This window comes from Anomaloglossus baeobatrachus, chromosome 3 (genome assembly GCF_048569485.1).
Source record: "Anomaloglossus baeobatrachus isolate aAnoBae1 chromosome 3, aAnoBae1.hap1, whole genome shotgun sequence".
NCBI classification, from domain to species: Eukaryota; Metazoa; Chordata; class Amphibia; order Anura; family Aromobatidae; genus Anomaloglossus; species Anomaloglossus baeobatrachus.
The window spans coordinates 231,174,440-231,197,046 of record NC_134355.1 but is presented as its reverse complement, the minus strand read 5'-3'; the positions used below and the strand labels follow the sequence as shown (position 1 = coordinate 231,197,046).

Genomic DNA, 22,607 nt, shown 5'->3' with positions numbered 1-22,607 from the left:
TGTATTTGTTTGAAACACTCCCGGTGCGGGTTCCCATGGGGGTGCTGAAAAAAGTCCAGTCAACACTTATGCAATTCATCTGGAACTCAGGAAGGCAACCGCATACCAGATTCAGTCCTATGCGCTGCATGTACAAAGGGGGGGGGTCTCTCATGCCCGAATCTTACACTCTATTATGCTTCACATTTACATAGCCTGGCCTCATGGACGACCTTGCCGGCCTACAACAAATGGACGGAGATAGAGAAGCTCTGGATGGCACCTTTCCATCCAAGCTCTCTAATCTGGGGTCGCCCTAGCAAAACTCCCTCTAGAGACCTCCTGGGCCCAATGGCATTTACAAGAACACTGTGTAGGCAGTGTAGGATAAAGTTCCAGCTGGCGTCGCAGTCATCTCTGTTGACCCCTTTCCGGTTTACTCCACACTTGACGGAGGGCATGAGTCCGGGGGTAGTGGGGCAGTAGACAAAGGCGGGCCTTTATTGTTTCCGTGATATAGTTAACCCAGTCACGCTAAAATTAAAGCCATTTTCAGATCTACGATACCAATACAAAATTACCTTTCCACCTATACTTCTCCTACCAGCAGATAACAAAATTTTTCTCAGACATTGTGGGACAGACGGGGGTACGTAGCCCCTCGGCATATGAGACCCTCTGCTCTGGTCGGACCTCAACCAGGGGACTAATCTCAGCCATTTATAACATACTGACAACTGGGAACCCTTCAGACACAGTGAAGCACACATATATGAAGAGATGAGAGGGTTGGGTCGGACGACCTTTATCGGAAGCACTCTGGCCAGTGATGTGGGCTAGGACATTTCGGTCCTCAATTAGCACTCTTTACAAGGAGACTCAAGTCAAGGTCCTTATGACATGGTACCACACTCCAGAGCTCCTACATAAGTTCAACCATACCTACCCAGATGTATGTTGGAGATGTGGGCTTGGTGGGGCATCCTTATACCATATATTCTAGACATGCCCGGCCATCAGTGGTTGCTGGGAGGAGGTGGAGTCCCTGATGGGTAGATTGGTAGGTAGAAGTGTAAGTAGGGACCCGGTGGTGTACTTACTAAATGCCCTCCCGTCGTTCTTAAGCAAATCTGAAATAAAGCTTCTACTCCATATCCTCACATCTGCCAAATATCTAATATCACTGTTCTGGAAGAGGGTGGCACCGCCATCTGTCTCAGATCTGTATACTCTGATAAAGGATGTTAGAAATATGGAAAGGTTGACAGCTCAGCTCCATAATACAATGGATGGGTTTACAGCGACATTGTCTCTCTGGGATGCTCTTGGAGACACCTACCAGATCTGAAGGCCGAGAACGTATTTACTGCATTTAGTACTTTTGTTATATACAAGATTGAGGGGGATGTGTGAATGTACCATTGGATCCCTTCGGCGTGGCAACGTTCTCTCTCTTTTCCGGGCCTGACGTGCGATATGAATCTACTCACCCTTCATTTGATTTCTAGTATGTTTATTACATATTGTATTTGTATGCATACTTGGGAAATGTTCCCTTTACTTGTACAATTGTTTTCTTTTTTGTTGTAAAAAATGTTTTCAAAAATAAAAAGTTGAAAAAAAATAAATATGGCAGGAATACAATTAGGAGATAGGTGACTGGGTCTACATGGATGCTCTTGGTCAGTACCTCTTCTATCAAGGATGCTGCAACCCTCCAATAACCCACTATGTCCAGGAAGTAGCAGAAGACATGGAACAGGGAATCCACCCCCCCCCCCACACACACACACACATCTCCAGCATACATCCGGCACAGAGAGGCTAAATTTGTGAGGGAGTTCTGGCATATGGTACCATGTCATCAACAATTTAATTTGGTGCTCTTTATACAACATGTTAATGGAAGTCTTAATAGCCCTAGACCACTCTAGAGCACTCTGGCGCGTCTGGGGTGCCCCATTAGTCAGGAATGCATAAATGTCCGATATCAGGCCCTTGGTGGAAGTAATGTCAGCACAGATATTCAAACCAGGATGGGTGATGGACCTGTCCAGACCCTATAGTTGTTGAAAAGTAATGGGCTATTTGCTGATACGAGAAAAAGAGGTTACAGGGGACCTTGAATTTGTGACGGACATCAGCAAAAGCTCTTATCCTCTTTGTTAGAGGATCTACCAATTCTCGGAAGCAGAAGAGACCCACCGTCGCCCATTGCCCCATTGACTCAAACCCCATAGACTACGAGAGATGTGGGGTGAACAGGAACGGTATTAGGAGGGAGGACAGGGGAGACAGCTGGAATTTGATCCTGTATCTAGGTCAGCTCCCTGGTGAAGGCCATAGGACCCAGCAAACCTTTTGAGGGGGATTTCCAGGGCCTTCACCAGACAAGCGTACTCAAGTGATATGGAGCCAACCATAGTTTCTCGATCTCCATCCACTTATTATAGCTAGGGAGGGTAAGTGGCGAAGGTGCATTATAGTATAAAATAAGCTCTGGACAGAACAGACCGCCCCGGGACTTCGAGGCACACAAAATCAAGTCAGGAATACGGTGTCTACCAGAATGGCAAAGCAAACTCATAAGTGACGTCTGTACTCTCCGCAGGCTTACCAGAGGGACCCTGACTGGAAGTGTCTCAAAAAGAGACAAGAAATATGGTAGGACGGACATCTCGACTGCTGCTATTCTGCCTAAGAGGGAAACCTGCAGGGATGACCATTTACCAAGACGAGCCTCCACGTCTCGAACTAGAGGAGGGGGGAGTTCGCCTAGTACAGTAGGTAGGGGTAATATTGACTCAGAGATATCACAGTGAAGTCGAGCACCATGCATAATTATAGGACTGTTTTAGGCATTAACGTTTGGGGGCTGGAACATTGATTAGGAGGGCTTCTCTCTTACTCGTGTTCAGTTTATAACCAGACATTTTAGCGTAAGTGGAGAGGGTCTGATGAAGGTTAGGGAGGGACGTAAGGGGACTTGTTAAAGATAACATCACATAGTCAGCGAATAATGCCACTTTAAATGTTCTAGACGTAACCCGTATACCCTGATTATTAGGGTTTAGCTAAATTTGCGTTGCTAAGGGCTCGATACAATGCACATATAGTAAGGGGGAAAGCAGGGAACCCTGTCTCGTTACGTTCCTGATAAGGAGGCTACCAGAATGGGCGTGCGGTAGTCGGACCACTGCTGTAGGGCGAGAGTAAAAGCCTCGTAATGCGGATACAAAAGGCCACAAAAGGACGAAGTGGGACAAAGCACAAAACATGAAAGTCCAGTCCAACCTGTCAAAGTCCTTCACTGCGTCCAGGCTCAGGAGAACAGCCTCAATACCCTCCTTATTGGCCAACTCCACCAGGTCCAAAAGATGTCTGGTATTGTCCCCCGTCGGCAATATTGGACGAAACCTACTTTATTAACCAGGAGGGGGAGCCAATTATTCAGGCGCTCCACCAGCAATTTTGATGATGGGATGTCTTCCACTCCCATGAACTGGTTAAACAGGGGGACAATTGGGAAAGAGTCTTGTAATACTGGTACGGGAACGAGTCTGGTCCTGACGCTTTATCGCCTGGCAGATTTTTAATAAATCAATTCAACCTCTTCAGCTGAAATTTTCTGATTTAGGTCTGCTAGGGCCTCTGAAAGCAGCTTTGGGAGGTGGCATGTGGAAAGATAGTCATTAAAAGCTTTAATCTTAGATGCTTGAGAAGGTGAGAAGGCCGAGGAGAGCGAATAGAGGGAAGAATAAAAAGGAGTGAAAAATATGCGCTCTCATTGCCGGATCATAATGGACGGTGCCCGACGAATCTTTAATAACGTGTGGTGAATTGGTGGAGGCCTGTTCGCTGAATCTTATAGCTATCTTTGTGTGGGCTTTATTATTATACTCGTTGCAGAGAGTAGCGAAAAAGACTCACCACCTTTCCCTGGGCATTAGCCTTTAATTGGGCTCTCAGATCAATTGCCTCTCTCAGCCTGACTCTAGTAGGGTGGGAGATGAGGCACGTCTCTGTTAGCTTTAATTTTTGTTCGCATCGTCGAGCCTCGTCTCCAGCCACACTCTTCAAATGAGACGAGAGAGTAATGCACTAACCCCTAATTACTGATTTGTTAGCCTCCCACAGGACCGAGAGAAACAGGCCGACGGGGAGTTCTCTGCAAAGTAGTTCAAGAGAGCAGCTCTCAATTTTTCCCCTGAGAGTCGACATTAATTACTAGAGATTCGTTAAGCCGCCAATGAGTCATCCTAGGGGGCTTGGTCATCACATCCAGGTCTATCCTGATCGGGGCATGGTTCGACCATGAAATTTTCCACATATCCGTCAAACGTAAGGCTCTCAGAGTCAAAACATTCCCAAAGAAAGTCAACATGACTATGAGATTAATGGGGGGGTGTGAAAAGAAAGAACCACCTCGCCATTAGGTTATGTACTTGTCAAAGATCATAGATCTCTTCCTTCTGATTAATTTGCGAGGAAAGATTGTCGTCTCCCTGCAGTCTAGAAAAGGCGGCAGGGGCGGACAATGTATCCACAGAGTCAGAGAATGCTATGTTAAAGTCCCCTCCTATTAATTGTAAGGAGCCTCAGTCTGAGGGTATGCGAGAGAGCACAGATGCAATGAATCTGACCTTATTTACGTTTGGGGCATACAGATTGCATAGAAGGACAGAGATCCCTCTCAGCATACCCCGGAGGATTACAAATCAACCATGGGGGGTCAATCTCTTTCCCGAGAACCTGGAGTGGGCAGTGCCAGGAGACCAAAGTATCAACTCCAGCTTTTTTTAGCTGAAGATATTGCGGAAAAGGCCTGGGGATACCAGTGTTAGGCAAATTTAAAAGTTCCCGTGCTAGTTAGGCGAGTTTCCTGTAGAAACTCAATGTCAGCTTTAGATTTACGCAAGCCGCCTTTTCCCATCTGAGTTCAGGCCTTTCACGTTTAGAGAAAGAACTCTAACCATTATATCTGTGAAGGGTGGGCACGGCTATTAAATGGACTTGTAAGGGGGAGACCCAGGGGACCCCACCGCGTTTGGCCAGCAATGGACTCGAATCCCAGACAAATAATGGAGGCCCTGGGGAGGGTGGGAGACAACAATCCACCATCACAGTGCAGAGAACATTAATTAAAACAAACCTAAATATAACAGGAATCAACATATCAGAAGAAAAAAAAAAAACAAGTGAGTTGAGCAATCAGTAGCCCAGAGTATGAGTTGCATATAAATTGGCCATAGCAGTAAAAAAAAGGAGACAACCCCCACGAAAAACAAAGGCAGGAGGGATAGAGGCCTTGCCTGCACAGCCATAGGCGGTGCGAGAAACTCTATACAACTCGCACAGTGGGAGCGTGACGGGTCCATGAGGGTAGAGACAATTATCACCTCTTCACCTCAGAGCTCTAGCTACAGTTGTGCTCAAAAGTTTACATACTCCAGCAGATTTTTTTGCTTTCTTGGCCTTTTTTCAAAAAATATGAATGATAACACAAAATCTTTTTTCCACTCATGATTAGTGGTTGGGTGAAGCCATTTATTATCAAACTACTATGCTTTCTCTTTTTAAAATCATAATGACAAACAAAAACATCCAAATGACCCTGATCAAAAGTTCACATACCCAAGTTCTTAATATTGTGTATTGCCCCCTTTCCCCTTTAACATCATTGACAGCTTTAAGTCTTTTGTGGTAGTTGTGGATGAGGCTCTTTATTTTCTCAGATGGTGAAGGTGCCCATTCTTCTTGGCAAAAGCCTCTAGTTCCTGTAAATTCCTGGGTTTTTTTGCATGAACTGCGCACTTGAGTTCTCCCAAGAGTGGCTCAATAATATTGAGGTCAGAAGACGGAGATGGCCACTCCACAACCTTCACTTTGTTCTGCTGTAGCCAATGACAATTTGACTTGGCCTTATGTTTTGGATTGTTGTCATGTTGGAACGTCCAAGTACGCCCCATGCACAGCTTCTGGGCTGATGAGTGCAAATTTGCCTCCAGTATTTGCGGATAACGTGCTGCATTCATCTTTCCTTCAACTTTCACCAAGTTTCCTCTGCCTTTGTAGCTCCCACATCACCATATCATCAGCGATCCACCTCCGTGCTTTACAGTAGGAATGGTTCTCCTTTAATCATAGGCCTTGTTGACACCTCTCCAAATGTAGTGTTTATGGTTGTGGCCAAAAAGTTACATTTTGAGCTCATCACTCCAAATTACCTTGTTCCAGAAGTTTGGAGGCTCGTTTTTGTGCTGTTTGGCGTATTGTAGGCAAGATACTTTGTGGCATTTGCGCAGTAATGGCTTTCTTCTGGTGACTCGCCCATCCAGTCCATTTTTGTTTAAGTGGCTCCTTATTGTGCATATTGAAACAGCCACACTGCTAGCTTTCAGTGAGTCCTGTATTTCAGCTGATGTTATTTGTGGGTTTTTCTTTAATTCCTGAACCATTTTCCAGGCAGTTGTGGCCGAAATTTTTGTTGGTCTGCCTGACTGTGGTTTGGTTTTTACAGAGCCCCAGCTTTTCCATTTGTTAATCACAGTTTGAACACTGCTGACTGGCATTATCAATTCCTTGGATATATTTTTGCATCCCTTTCCTGTTTTATACAGTTCAACTATCTTTTCCCGTAGATCCGTTGACAATTCTTTTGCTTTCCTCATGACTCACAATCCAGAAACGTCAGTGGCTAGATGAAAAATGCAAGAGTCTATCTGGATCCCAGAAACTAACTCAGCTTTTATGCACACACACTGATTACAAGCAAACAGGTCACAGGTGAGGATGTTACCTTTATTAGCCATTCAAACCCACTTGTGTCAACTTCTGTGCATCTTATCAGGCCAAAATCACCAGGGTATGTGAACTGTTGATCAGGCCCATTTGGATGTTTTTGGTTGTCTTTATGATTTAAAAAGAGAAAACATGGTAGTTTGACAATAAATGGCTTCACCCAACCACTAACCATGAGTGGAACAAAAGATTGTATCATTCATTTTTTATTTATTTTTTTTAACAAAATAAGGCCCAGAAAGCAAAAAAATCTGCCGGGGTATGTAAACTCTTGAGCACAACTGTATGTAGAAGGAAGGGGAAGAATAGCAGACCTAGCTAGTATTATCAGGAAACAATATGCCCTGCCGGCATAAAAAAAAACAAAGAAAAAAAAAAAAAACACAAACTTAGCTGTCATAATCATCAGTATAAATGCACAGCTAAACATTTTGGTTGCGTTTTGACACCCATTTCAATGGGTGGAACATGTTCACAAAACGTAATGAAGAAGTGACATGCTGCTTTTTTTTACGCAACGATTTTGAAAATACTTGTGAAACAAAACGCTGCCTAAAAAAAGCAATGTGCGGATGGAAATTTTGACTTCTCATAGACTTTGCTGGGGAAGCAAAACGCATGCATTTTGTCATTGACACAGTGCAATTTAAAACGCAACCAAAATGCAAGAAAAAAAACGCAACGTGAGCACATAGCCTTAACCTGATTGCCACCGCTCCAGGGCAATCGAGAAGAGCTGGTAAAGCTCTGTGCTTGACAAATCCAATGGATGCGGGAATTCTGGGAGGCCTGAGGCTGATATTTTTAGGCTGGGTCTCTCCAGCCTGAGAATACCAGTCCCCTGCTGGCTTTATCTTGGCTGGGTATCAAAATTGGGGGGGGAACCGCCCATCAGTTTTCTTAATTATTTATTTAAATAAAAAGCCAAATGCGGTTCCTCCTCTTTTAATACCCTGCCAAGATAAGCGCAGGGCAGGGGCTGTAGCCATGGGCTTTATCTGCGCCTTTATCAAAATACCAGGGGGGAAAGGGAGGGACCCTGCACCAATGGTTTTAATTATTTTTATACCTCAGTACTGAGTAGATGGGTAGATGCTAGATTGTATGGTCTCCTTCCAGGCAGATGTCATTTCACCACGCCCCTATCACAAGATAGGGGAGTGTTCAAAATGGCATCTGATGTTTCCAGCCAGAATAAACATTGTTCCAAGTCCACGTGGGCACGGAGCGGTTTATAATAGAAGCAGAGGTCTGGGGCCGAGGTGGTGCAGGGTGGCAGGCCCTCCCCTTGCATGATTATGGTGAACGAAAGGAAACATCACCACGCTCACCAACCCAGTCACGCCCGCTAATCTGGAATGAGCCCATACATTCTAAGCTCATGGTAAATGTTAGGGCTCATGCGCACGTAACTGCAGAATATTCTGCAGCGATTTGACAGTACATGTGTGCTTCAAATTGCTGCAGAAACACTGCTTAATGAATGCAGTATTTTTGTTAAAAAAAAAGCCGATTTCATGCGCTATGGCTGCTACCCCCGCCATAGACAGAGTGGGAGCTGCATCCAGAACGCAGAAATAATTGACACGCTGCTTTTATGAACGCACGGATTTGGGTCAAAATTTAGCACCCAAATCACTGCGCTAATAAAGCAACGTGCGCACGTCTCATGCACAATCTACATACTGTAGATTGTGCAGGGAACACAGGACGCATGTATGTATGCTGCAGTGCAATACGCAGCGTAAATGCATGTAAGTACGCAACGTGCGCATGAGCCCTTAGAGTGTATGGGCTCCTTTAGTTACCCTGCTTTCCCAGCCCTCAGGCTGTCCTGGTGGCTGTGATTGGATGCAGTCAACTGACACACTGCCACTCAGGGTGAGGACGTGTGAGACTGCTCATCTGACAGAGATTAGCGGCCCAGGCAGTGAGTGCGAGGCCTGGGAGCAGCGTACAGCCATGCCGGAGCCTTGGTAAGTCTACCGCGCGCGCTCCCATATCTGTAGCACCATTTTTAAATCTCCAGATCCTGATCCCCATAGACTTAAATTGGGGCCAGATTCCGGGGCAGATCTGGGTTTTTTATTTTAAAAAGAATATGTTTTTCGTGAGGCCGCCCAGCTCTAGATATGAGCAGTGATATCAGGAAGTGGGTGGGGGAGGGCTTGATGCAGTCACTGTTTTCAGCCCTTCAGTTGTCTGTGTCTTTGGGCCAGATTGGAAGAGCCAGAGGGCTGGATGTGGCCTATGGGCTGAACTTTGCCTAGTTCTGGTTAGTAGAACTAAATAAAAGCCTTCAGAATGCAATCAATTACCTTGAGCACTTGTTAAAGCCTCCATGACTTTAACTGGTAGAGTAGAGCCAAATAACTTAACATTGTAATTCACTGTTTCAACAGCACATGGATGAAGAACAACTCTGGAAGGTGTTGACCTAAAAAGAAAATATAAATAAATAAATAAAAAATTGCATTTATACACTTCTGCACACTTTTTTAATATATCTTCTGCGTTCAGCGAAGTCACCTTTAAAAGTTTTAACAAATCCTTACAGTATTAACGCAAGACTGTGCCAATTTTCGAGGGTCAAAGACACCAAGTAAAATTGGCAGATATCGGAGTTTTCAGTTTGTCCATCAGTGCTCTGTTTCAGGTGTTACTTAAGGTACCGTCACACTAAGCGACGCTCCAGCGATCCCACCAGCAACCTGACCTGGCAGGGATCGCTGGAGCGTCGCTACACGGGTTGCTGGTAAGCTGTCAAACAGGCAGATCTCACCAGCAACCAGTGACCAGCCCCCAGCCAGCAGCGACGCGTGGAAGCAATGCTGCGCTTGGTAACTAAGGTAAATATCTGGTAACCAACCCGATATTTACCTTGGCTACCAGCGCACACCGCTTAGCGCTTGCTCCCTGCACTCCTAGCCAGAGTACACATCGGGTTAATTACCCAATGTGTAGTCTGGCTATGTGTGCAGGGAGCCGGCACTGACAGCGTGAGAGCTGCGGACGCTGATAACGAAGGTAAATATCGGGTAACCAAGGAAAGGGCTTCTTGGTTACCCGATATTTACCTTTGTTACCAGCGTCCGCAGAAGCTGGCTCTCTGCTCACTGCACATTTAGTTGTTGCTCTGTCGCTGTCACACACAGCGATGTGTTCTTCACAGCGGGAGTGCAACAAATAAAAAATGGCCCAGGACATTCAGCAACATCCAGCGACCTCACAGCAGGGGCCAGGTTGTTGCTGGATGTCACACACAGCAACATCGCTAGCAACATCGCTATTGCGTCACAAAAGTCGTGCCTCAGCAGCGATGTTGCTAGCGATGTTGCTTAAGGCCCAGTCACACTAAACAACTTACCAGCGATCCCAACAACGATACAACCTGATAGGGATCGCTAGTAAGTTGCTAGGAGGTCGCTGGTGAGATGTCACACTAAGCGACGCTCCAGTGATCCCACCAGCAACCTGACCTGGCAGGGATCGCTGGAGCGTCGCTACACGTGGAAGCATGCTGCGCTTGGTAACTAAGGTAAATATCGGGTAACCAACCCGATATTTACCTTGGTTACCAGCGCACACCGCTTAGCGCTGGCTCCCTTCACACCTAGCCACAGTACACATCGGGTTAATTACCCGATGTGTACTCTGCTACGTGTGCAGGCAGCAGGGAGCCGGCTTCTGCAGACGCTGGTAACCACCGTAAACATCGGGTAACCAAGAAGCCCTTACCTTGGTTACCCGATATTTACCTTCGTTACCAGCGTCCGCCGCTCTCACACTGCCAGTGCCGATATTCAGCAACAACCAACAACCTCACAGCAGGAGCCAGGTTGTTGCTGGATGTCACACACAGCAACATCACTAGCAAGTTGTGCCTCAGCAGCGATGTTGCTTAGTGTGACGGTACCTTTAGTGAGATGTGGCCTTTACATTACAGGCTCAAGTGTCATTAGCATCAAGTTGAAGATAATGACAGCTCTGTTGTAATAATCTAGGCCCTATTCACACCATGAACAGACCAGACTAAGGGGTGCTTCACACACAGCGAGATCGCTGCGGAGATCGCTGCTGAGCCACGGTTTTTGTGACGCAGCAGTGACCTCATTAGCGATCTCGCTGTGTGTGACACTGAGCAGCGATCTGGCCCCTGCTGTGAGATCGCTGCTCGTTACACACAGCCCTGGTTCGTTTTTTTATTGTTGCTCTCCCGCTGTGACGCACAGATCGCTGTGTGTGACAGCGAGAGAGCGACGAAATGAAGCGAGCAGAGAGCAGGAGCCGGCGTCTGGCAGCTGCGGTAAGCTATAACCAGGGTAAACATCGGGTAAGCAAGGTGGTTACCCGATATTTACCTTCGTTATCAGCCTCCGCCGCTCTCATGCTGCCTGTCCTGCCGGCTCCTGCTCTCTGCACATGTAGCTGCAGTACACATCGGGTTAATTAACCCGATGTGTACTGTAGCTAGGAGAGCAGGGAGCCAGCGCTAAGCAGTGTGCGCGGCTCCCTGCTCTCTGCACATGTAGCGACGTTATGATCGCTGCTGCGTCGCTGTGTTTGACAGCTAAGCAGCGATCATAACAGCGACTTACAAGGTCGCTGTTACGTCACAGAAAATGGTGACGTAACAGCGACGTCGTTGTCGCTGTGTGTGAACCCAGCTTAACACTTAATAAAGCAATGCAGTACAATTAGGCTATGTACACACACTGCATCTTTAGCTGCGTTTTTAAGGTCACAAAGATGCACCTAAATGCATGCATTTCCTTCTCGCAGCAAAGTCTGAGATTTCTATTTTGCGGTCCACACTGGGCATCTTTTTTTTGGCTATATCTTGGCTGCGTTTTTGAAGATGCAGCGTGTCAATTCTTTGTGTTTTTCCAGCGTTTTTGAGCCCTGCCAGTCAACAGATTTGACTTAATCATATTTGGCAAAATGCTGTAAAAACACGTCAAAAACGCATTGTATTTTTGCCGCGGTGCGTTTTTTGTGACAAAAACGCTGCATCTTTGTGGTAAAAAAAAAAAAAAAAAAAAAAAGACGCGTGTGAACATATTGCATGTCCTCTGTATCCATTTAAAACTATTGTCAGACAGGTGTTAACCAGGGATCTCCAACCAAAAACTCTCGCCAGCCCCTGCTGTGAGGTCTTGCAGCTATCTGCAAGCTTAGCACATCAACGACCACTCTGCATAGAAAAACAGCCCCAGACACAATGAAAGAGCTCAGTGACACCTTGGCTGCCTTGCTTGCAATGGTCTTTATCCTCCTCTCCTAGCTAGTATCTGCACAGTCTTCCACAGAACCGCATAGCCATCTCCCAGCTGTCTGCCTCCAACTGCATATTCATCCAATCTGAATAGGAATATGCAATCTGCACACATTGCTCCCCAAAATCCACCCTCATCAATATTTTCTTTCAACAACAGGTTTTTTGTGATAGAAAGGCAGGTCTTAATGGCCATTTTACATAATTACAATTAATTGATTATTCCGATACTTGCTTCCATATCGGAAGATGATTGGCATGTCAGGTCTACAGATAACTACTGTGTTGTGTGCATGATCATCAGCTATTGTGCATCTATACTATTAGAACAGGTGTATGACATCTAAAGATGGCATCTGTAGATGTGACATCACTGCTCACCTCCCAATACAGAAGTGAACAGAGCCGTAATAATCCTTTCAAGATGAACTGGAAAATATCGTAAGCTTCGTATCATTTCTACAACCTTCAATTTCAATCACCTCATCTCTGGAGGGGAGCAGCACCAGTGACGTCACACGTAGAGAAGTTTGCAGGGTCACCTACTCAATCACCCGGTATTGTGCACTGGTTCTATTCTGATGAATAGGACAGGTACATGATAGTCTGTGATGATACCTGCTCATCACAGACACACCCAGGCAGGAATCTGTAAAAGTGATACATCGCAGGTGTAAAAGCGATTAGAACCAGAGTAAACTTACCTACCAGTAAGGCTACTTTCACACATCCGGTTTGAGCCCTGCGGCTCAATCCGGCTGTGAAAACTATGCAACGGATGCGGTGAAAACACCGCATCCTTTGCATCAGTTTTTACATGCGGCCGGTCCGGTTTTTTTCCGGTTGCGGCATGCTACTGAGCATGCGCAGTGGAAAATACCGCATGCGGCGACCGGATGCGGTTTTTTCCGCATCGCGCCGCATCCGGCCTCCATAGGGATGCATTGAAAAATGCGCCGCAGCGGCCGGATGCGGCGCGATGCGGTGTTTTTTGCCGGAGCAAAAAACGTTGCAGGGTACGTTCGATCCGGCCGCCGCATCGGCTAAATCTGCCGCATGCGGCAAAAACCGGACCGAACGCAAGCCCCTACGGCACAATGCGGCACTAATGTAAGTCAATGCAAAAAAAACCGCAATCGGCGTTACAAAAGCCGGTTGCGGTTTTTCTGCAGAACGCCGTATTGTGCCGTAGAGCAAAAGTCCGGATGTGTGAAAGTACCCTAACAGAGATACAGTATCAATTATTGGTAACATCATTATGTGAGAAGAGTACTCCATGTTACATAGTCTGCACTGGCAAAGTGTGATGAATCAATAAACAACCTAGTGTTGCTGAGCGGCGCTAAAAGAAAACACGCTTCCAAAAAGACTTCCCAGCATTTAAAAAAGCAATTTTCACATTCAAGTTGGCCCTCACCTCATCTAAACAGGTCTACTTCACAACCCTTATATCTACTTAATCCCACAGGTGTGCATTAAAATACATCCACAGGTGTGTCTCTAACTCAGTTGTTGCCAATAAACCTATCAAAAGCTTCCAAAGGCATATGGCATCATCATATGGGCTGTCCCATATTGTTTAAAGGCATAGTACTCTTAGTGTATGTAAATTTTTTACTTTACAAAGTAATAAAAATGCTTTAAATCTTTCTCTCTCTCTCTCTCTCGCTCATTATTCTGCCATTTGGCAAATATAAATAATTTTGGCTCCTAATTGACCTAAAACGGGAAAAGTTTATTCTGATTTCATGTCAGATAGTGAGAAAAAGTTGCATGTGGGTCTTTATAGATAGTGGATGGAAACTTCTGGTTTCAACTATGCAGACTCGTTTTACTACTCCTTGGTACTATTCTGACATCTGGTGGCTAACCTTGGTGTTCTAATCTAATTTTCATTATTTTGTGCCTCCTCTGCCTGTTTTTATTAACCTTTAAAATCTATATTTGTGTAGTAATGTTTTTCTATATAATATTGTGTATATATTTTATTAAATTGAAGTAACATGTATATGATATATTTGCAGTTGACACTATATACTGCAATACTTTATTATACTATAAGTGGTCATACACTGACAAGTTCAAGACTTCACAGTTCATCACACTATGACACCGAATTCCAGTGATTTTATCAATACTACAGAAACCAGTAAATGAAAAGGATTAAGTCGGTATCTTATTTACGTAGCAGTTTCTTCACAAAATGTCTTTCTTGATTTTTACAACAGAAATTATGACAATGATGACATACAATGGAGAGTTGTGTCGTGGTGTAAAAACAGCTTAAGGGTATGTGCGCACTAGGCGTTTTTTTCACGCTGCGTTTTTATGTGCGTTTTTGTCTCAAAAAAAACGCACCAGCGGCAAAAAAAACGCGGCAAAAACGCATGCGTTTTTGCCGCGATTTGGTGCGTTTTTTGCTGCGTTTTTGCTCACTGCGTTTTTAATCAGTGCACAATGCCATTAAAGATTGTTGATGGGAAAAAAAAAAAAAAAAAAGGTCTGTCATTTCCTTCTTCAAAATGTTCATTGTATGCAGGAGAGCAGACAGCTGCAGAACTAGTGTATGCAGGAGAGCAGACAGCAGCTGCAGAACTACAAGGCTCAGCTCAGCATCCTCCATCCAGGACTGTATGCAGTTTTTTGCCCAAAAAGAAAAAAAAATGACATGGGCTTCGCCATATTTTTGTATGCTAGCCGGGTACAGCAGGCAGGTACGGGCTGCCCCAACCCCCAGCTGCCTATTTGTACCCGGCTGGGAACCAAAAATATAGAGAAGCCCTTTTTTTTTAATTATTTCATGAATTTCATGAAATAATAAAATAAAAAAAATGACGTGGGCTTCGCCTAATTTTTGAGTCCAGCTGGGTACAACTAGGCAGCTGGGGATTGGAATCCACAGTGCAGGGTGCCCATGCTTTCTGGGCACCCCCACTGCGAATTGCAGTCCGCAGCCACCCCAGAAAATGGCGCTTTCATAGAAGCGCCATCTTCTGGCGCTGTATCCAACTCTTCCAGCTGCCCTGGAGCCGGGTGGCTAGCTAGGTAATAATGGAGTTAGGGCTAGCTGTATATTATCAGCTAGCCCTAAGCCCGAAATTCATGGTGTCACGCCAATATTAGACATGGCCACCATGAATTTCTAGTAATGATAAAATAAAAAAAACACAACACACAGAAAAATATTTTTATTAGAAATAAAACACAACACAATTAGTGACTCCATCTTTATTGAAATAAACCCCCCTCCGCAGTAATCCTGGGTCAGGGTCCCGCGCCGTCCAATCAGGATCCAATATCATCTGATCGGTTTGCTGGAAGGCAAAGTGATCAGATGATGTGTCAGGATCAAGTGCCTGAATCCCATCACACATCAGCTGATTGTATAAAAGCCGATTATACAATCAGCTGATGCATCAGTGCAAAAAAAAAAAAAATAATAATACTCACTTATGTGCTGTGCTGATTATCGGCAGCTCCTGGAGCGATGGGGCGGGAGTCTGATCCTGTCCGATCGCTGCAGCAGCTGCCGGTAATCAGCTGATGAAGTCCCCTGACGGCAGGATCAGCTGATAGCCGGCCGGGCGCGAAAAAGCCGGCGAGACTACGATCAGCTGATGCGTCAGGTGACTGCATCAGGTGATCCATCGCCAGGTCCTGCAAGCAAGGTCCTGCCCCGGGGAGACTGCACACAGCCAGAGCGGCGGTACCGAGACAGGGGCTGGGAGCGGGCATGGCACCGGGACCCTGCAGACAGGTGAGTATATATGACATTTTTTTTTTTTCTACTGTTCACTTTTGTTTTCGCCGCTGCCTCCACCTCCCGCCCAGACATGGCGCCGCACGGAGCTGACATGTACAGAACGGGAGGTGGACGCAGCGGTGACGGTACCGGGAGGATTCATGCTTCTGTGTTTACCAACAGAAGGAATCCTCTTCCTGTACACGTCACTGTAGTACCCACCCCTTGCGTTTATAGCTGCGTTTTTAGTCATAGAAACGCGGCTATATGCGTTTTTCATTGCGTTGTTGAACATCTCATTGAACTCAATGGGTGAAAAACGCAGTGAAAAACGCAGAAATAATTGACATGCTGCGTTTTTGTGGTCACCACAAAAACGCAGCTACAAAAAAACACTGTGTGAGGACAGCACTTCTGAAAACCCATAGACATTGCTGGGGAAGCAATGTCACTGCGTTTTCACCACAAAAGCGAGGTAAAAAACGCCGCTAAAAACGCGGCAAAAACGCCTAGTGCGCACAAGGCCTAAGGCTACATGCGCACGCTGCTTCTTTTTCGTGTTCACAAACTGCAGCCAAAACTGCAGCTTGTCAGAGAGAGCCTGGAAATGTCACAAAAAATGTAGGTGCTTTTTTGGTGCGTTTTTGCTGCTTTTTTTGGTGCGTTTTTGGCTGCAGCTTTGTCAACAATTGTTTCATGTATTTTTCAGTTCAAACAAGCCCATAAAGCTTGTTGAATTGAAAAAAAAAAAAATTAGAAATAAATAAATAATTAAAAAAAACTGGCGTGCGGTCCCCCCAATTTTAATGCCAGCCAGATAAAGCCATACGGCTGAAGGCTGGTATTCTCAGGATGGGGAGCTCCACGTTATGGGGAGCCCCCCAGCCTAACAATATCAGTCAGCAGCCGCCCAGAATGGCCGCATCCATTAGATGCGGCTGTTCTGGGACTGTACCCGGCTCTTCCCGATTTGCCCTGGTGCGTTGGCAAATCGGGGTAATAAGGAGTTATTGGCAGCCCATAGCTGCCAATAAGTCCTAGATTAATCATGTCAGGCGTCTATGAGACACCCTCCATGATTAATCTGTAAATTACAGTAAATAAACACACACACCCGAAAAATCCTTTATTAGAAATAAAAAACACAAACACATTCCCTCATTACCAATTTATTAACCCCGACAAAGCCCTCCATGTCCGGCGTAATCCAGGATGGTCCAGCGTCGCTTCCAGCTGTGCTGCATGGAGGTGACCGGAGCTGCAGAAGACACCGCCGCTCCGGTCACCTCCACACAGCAACTGAAGACAGCCGCGCGATCAGCTGAGCTGTCACTGAGGTTACCCGCGGCCACCGCTGCATCCAGCGGTGGCCGCGAGTAACCTCAGTGACAGCTCAGCTGATCGCGCTACTGCGTGGAGCTGACAGGAGCGTGGAGGACGGGACTATCAGCGGCGGCGGTGTCAGTGAGAGGGGTCCATCATCTCCCCTGTGCGGGGACAGCGGTACTTCGGGGAACACGTGGAGGACGGGACTATCAGCGGCAGCAGCAGCGAGAGGGGGATGAACATTGGCAGCTGAAAACATTGATTTTTCCCTCTCGCTGCCACCGCTGCTGATAGTCCCCGTCCTCCACATCATCTCCCCTGGGGACAGCGGTACTTCGGGGAACACATGGAGGACGGGACGGGACCACTTGCCTGACCTCACTTCCTGACAAATCACCTGCGTTTTTGCTAGCAAAAACGCAGGTAAAAGGCAGGTAAAATGCACCACTTTTGATTAGCATGCATTTTTCCTGCGTTTTTGATGCCCTCATTGATTTCAATGGGTGACAAATGTTGACAAAAACGCAGGAAGAATGAACATGCTGCATTTTTTTTGTCACAAACTTTTGACAAAAAAAACGCTGACAAATAAACTGCAATGTGCGCATGACAAATCTGACTTCTCATAGACTTTGCTGGGAAGTCAGATGTCAGAAAGTTCAGCTGACAAAACTGCAGCCAAAAAAGCAGCAAAAAAGCAGCAAAAAAAGCAGCGTGCGCATGTAGCCTAAGGCTACTTTCACACATCCGGTTTGAGCCGTGCGGCTCAATCCGGCTGTGAAACCTATGTAACGGATGCGGCGAAAACACCGCATCCTTTGCATAAGTTTTTACATGCGGCCGGTCCGTTTTTTTCCGGTTGCGGCATGCTACTGAGCATGCGCAGTGGAAAAAACTGCATGCGGCGGCCGGATGCGTTTTTTTCTGCATCGCGCCACATCCGGCATCCATAGACATGCATTGAAAATGCGCTGCAGCGGCCGGATGCGGCGCGATGCGGTTTTTTTTGCCGGAGCAAAAAACGTTGCAGGGAACGTTCTATCCGGCCGCCGCATCGGCTAAATCTGCCGCATGCGGCAAAAACCGGACCGAACGCAAGCCCCTGCGGCACAATACGGCACTAATGTAAGTCTATGCAAAAAAAAACCGCAACCGGCGTTACAAAAGCCGGTTGCGTTTTTTCTGCAGAACGCCGTATTGTGCCGCAGAGCAAAAATCCGGATGTGTGAAAGTAGCCTAAAGCAGGCAGCTACATAAAATAAGTGGGCACTGCAGGGACCTTGGGCTACTGATTTCACACAGAAGGATTCCTCACATAAAATTCAGGTCCCTCCCCCCTGGCCCAAATGGGTTTTGGGCATTGGAGCTGGCTGGAAGTCAGTTTTCACAGATTTAAAGAAGGAACTGGTGTTTTCAATGTGTTAAATGACTGAACCATTGATATCACACACCCGTGATGATGATTTGGACGTGCCATCTGACGCTGCGCTCTAGGTGCAAGATGGACGTCACTATTACAAATAAAGCACAAGGCTCCATAAACTTACATTGCAATGGTGACTTTTGGCTCCCACCTGGAGCTAAGTGTCAGATGGCACATGTGAAAGGCCATCACGTGACTCGGAAAAGGACCAGAGCAGTGCTGAAAACCAGGGAAGGTAGTGATCGGTGACTAGACGAATTCTCCTACACTACATACACTTATTAGACAGGTATAGATTTGAAAGACAAATGTAGTTATCGTATGTGCTTTTGGCCTTAGTAAGAATACACTCAAAGTAGCCATGTGTACAAGGCCTGATGGGAAGTAATTTATAGGGAAAGGTACAACCCTGTAGAGTCACCAGCAACATAGAAGAACATGCCATAAGTTTCCAAATGTATGGATGATAGTCTTGAGTGGAAATTTTATGATGGAATACCAAGACACTTGAGCCCAGGTGACCGAAATGGAAAATGTGACTCCAGAATTATTGAAAACTGGTTTAACCCTTTACTGACATCCACCGTACTTATGCGGCACAAGCAAGTCGGTAGAGGGAGCCACATACATGCAGGTAATGGCAGTGTGGTATGGCTAAGACCTGCCTCAAACAATCGCGGACAGTGGCATTAACAGTTCGCTGACATAAGGGCACATCATTCTATGTGCCAATCAGTGGGCCTATGATGTGATCGAGAGTCGCTAATGGGTTACTCTGACAGCCATGGTTCGTTGAAGACCTCCGTGCTTGTCATTACGGAGATCCCTTGAAGCCCTGCCTGCAACTGAGCTTCAAAGGACATGATTTGTACTATATACTGTAATACTGTGGTATTGTTGTATATAGCACAAGCGTTCAGACGATCACAGGTTACAGGACTAATACCGTATAAACAGTGAAAGGTAAACAAAAAAACTTCACATCACACCCTTTTACCCTATTAAAAATAAAGATAAAAAAAAAATACGTGGTATCGACACATCCAGAAAATTCAGATCAAAAGATGAAAATAATCAACCTGGTTCATAAACACAGTAGACAAAAAAAAAAAAACCAAACCTAAATTACATTCGAGGGGTTGCTGCAATATCATAAAAAATGCTGTAAAAAGCGATCAATATGTCATATCTATCCCAACATTTCATCAATAAAAACATCATTTAGCCCCGTAAAATAAAAGCCTTTACTCAGATCCACTGACCAAACAATAAAAACATCATGGGTCTTGAAAAATGATGGCAAATAAAAAAAAATAGATTTTTCAATGTTCTGAAATTCTTTTAACACAAAAGTAATAACAAAAAATAGACAAGTTTGGGATAGCCATAACTGTACTTATGAGGAGAATCGCATTACCAAGTCATTATTACCACAAAATATAACCCATAAAAAGAAATTCCAATATGACAGAACTGAGGGGTTTTGGGTTTTTTTTACCACACTTGAAATTTTTTTCCCCGTCTTCTAGCATATTGTGGTAAAATAAATGGCACAATTTAAAAGTACAACTAGTCCCGCAAGATAAAAATACTCGTATGTCTATAAGGATGGAAAAATAAAAAAACCTAGAGCTCTTGGAAGAAGGGGTAAGGATAACGAAAACGCACAAATGGAAACTGGCTGTCTAAGGAAGGGGTTTAACAAGCATATATTTTTGTGAGGGGAAAAATGCCAAAACACGTGCCCAAAGAATGTTATCTTAATAAAATGTTTGTCTTCTAGTCAAAAAAATATGGTAAATAAGAAAACAAAGCAAAGTGGGGTGCCCCCCATTTTTGGTAAGAAACAAAGGCAAATCAGACAGTTGAGAGCTGATATTACCAGGTTGGGAAGATCCATGGTTATTGATCCCTTCCCAGCCTAATAATACCAGCCCGTAGCTGCCCCAACAGTGGCACATCACATGATGCGGTAATTTTGCCGCTTCCCCTCGGCTCTTCCCCAATGTCCTGGTGCATTAGTAATCAGGTAATGGTTTTTGGGGTTGATGTCAGCTGTGATTTGTCGAAAAACACAGCTGCCATCAAGCACTGGTGCTAGTAATGGAGAAGAAGAGAGACTCTTCAATGTCGTCGAGTGACGCACAGCCTAGAACATCTGATGAGCGGTAACATTATCACTCTTCTCACACAGTGCAGCACAACCCATAAGTGGCTGTTGGCAAAGCCTGTGGAGTATCAGAATGATGCTTTGTTTGTCGGATTTGCTGGATTTTTAAAGTGGTGAATGAGGGATAGTGTCTTTGTTCTATCTGTGTTTCTGTTTTATTTCTGTTTCCATTTGTGGACTACAACAGATTCACTGGACTTAGGGTACATTCACACAACCGTTCCGTTTTTGCGGTTTGCAAAAAAAGATGCCGTTTTTCCACAGATGCATTCGTGTAACATCCGTATCCACTCTGTATATAGTCCATGTGTCATCTATTTTTTTGCAGACAATCAAAAAAAACGAAAGGAGGGTTACATACAAAAGCTAGAAAAGATAGCTAAATAGATAGAGAGATAGCGGGATGGATGGATAGATAGAGGATTAGATGGATATATAGACGAGAAACATATATACCGTACAGACCAAAAGTTTGGACACACCATCTCTAGAACAACTATTAAAGAGGAGACTTTGTGCAGCAGGCCTTCATGGTAAAAATGACATTTTTGTGTACTCACCGTAAAATGTCTTCCTTGGAGCCTTTCATTGGGGGACACAGACAGTGGGTATTATGGTGTCTCCAGGGGAGGCGTGACACTAGATTGAAAAAGTGTTAGCTCCTCCTCCCACAGCATATACCCTAGCTAGACAGGAAACTAGCTCAGTTTGGTGTAAAAGCAGTAGGAGAAGGACAACCAAAACCACAAGGGTGGGAGCTGTGTCCCCCAATGAAAGGCTCCAAGGAAGACATTTTACGGTGAGTACACAAAAATGTCATTTCCTTTCTCGCCTTTTCATTGGGGGACACAGACAGTGGGACGTCCCAAAGCAGTCCCTGGGTGGGAGCTGAACTATTAACAGTGTATAACACCAGACTAAGAGCTAAATAACAACTGCAACTGCAGTGAACACATATCAAAACACTGTCAAAAACCAAGCAGTGGCCACTTATAAATGGGCCACTGCTGCCTGAAGGACTTGTCTTCCAAGAGCAGCATCCGCGGAGGCATGCGGATGCACTCTGTAGAATTTTGTAAACGTGTGCACAATGGACCAGGTAGCGGCCTTGCAAAGTTGGGCCGCCGAAGCCTGATGGCGGATAGCCCAGGAAGCACCCACTGCTCGCATAGAGTGGGCCCGCACAGATTGAGGGGGAACAGAACTTTGTATGCCTCACAGATGGCAGTCCTGATCCATCGAGAAATCGTGGATTTAGAAGCCTGTCTGCCCTTTTTGTGTCCTTCTGAGAGGGCAAAGAGGGCATCGGACTTGCGCAACAGCGCTGTTCTGGAGATGTAGATCCGCAGAGCCCTAACAAGATCAAGAGTGTGAAGGGCTTTTTCAAAAGAGTGGACCGGGGCTGGACAGAATGACGGCAACACAATGTCTTCGTTAAAGTGGAAAGAAGACACGACCTTCGGAAGAAAGGCGGGGGAAGGCCGAAGGATCACCTTATCGTGATGGAATATCAGGTAAGGTGAACGACAGGAGAGGGCCGCCAGTTCAGACACTCGTCTGATAGAGGTAATGGCGACTAAAAAGGCAACCTTCCAAGAGAGACGTTGAAGAGAAATTTCTCTTAAAGGTTCGAAAGGAGGAAGCTGAAGAGCTCCGAGAACCAGATTCAGATCCCAGGGATCTAAGGGGTGGCGATAAGGAGGGACTAAATGCGCTACCCCTCGAAGAAAGGTACGGACCTGAGGGCGAGAAGCCAGCTGCTTCTGGAAAAAAAATTGACAAGGCAGAAACTTGACCTTTAAGGGTACTGAGGGCTAGTCCCGAATCCAGACCGTCTTGCAGAAAGGCAAGCACATAAGGGATTGAAAAAACAAGGGGCGACCGGTGATGA

General features: G+C 45.6%; 1 protein-coding gene across 2 annotated transcripts in view; it reads right to left on the bottom strand.

Moving 5' to 3' along the window:
* NUP133 (nucleoporin 133) overlaps positions 1–22,607 on the bottom strand; it is a 584,654-nt gene that overhangs the window by 538,384 nt on the left and 23,663 nt on the right. For both annotated transcript variants that reach the window (XM_075339754.1, XM_075339755.1), the window contains exon 2: positions 9,099–9,217. In XM_075339754.1, coding sequence (XP_075195869.1) covers positions 9,099–9,217 — 119 coding nt within the window. The remainder of the gene's footprint in view (positions 1–9,098; positions 9,218–22,607) is intronic.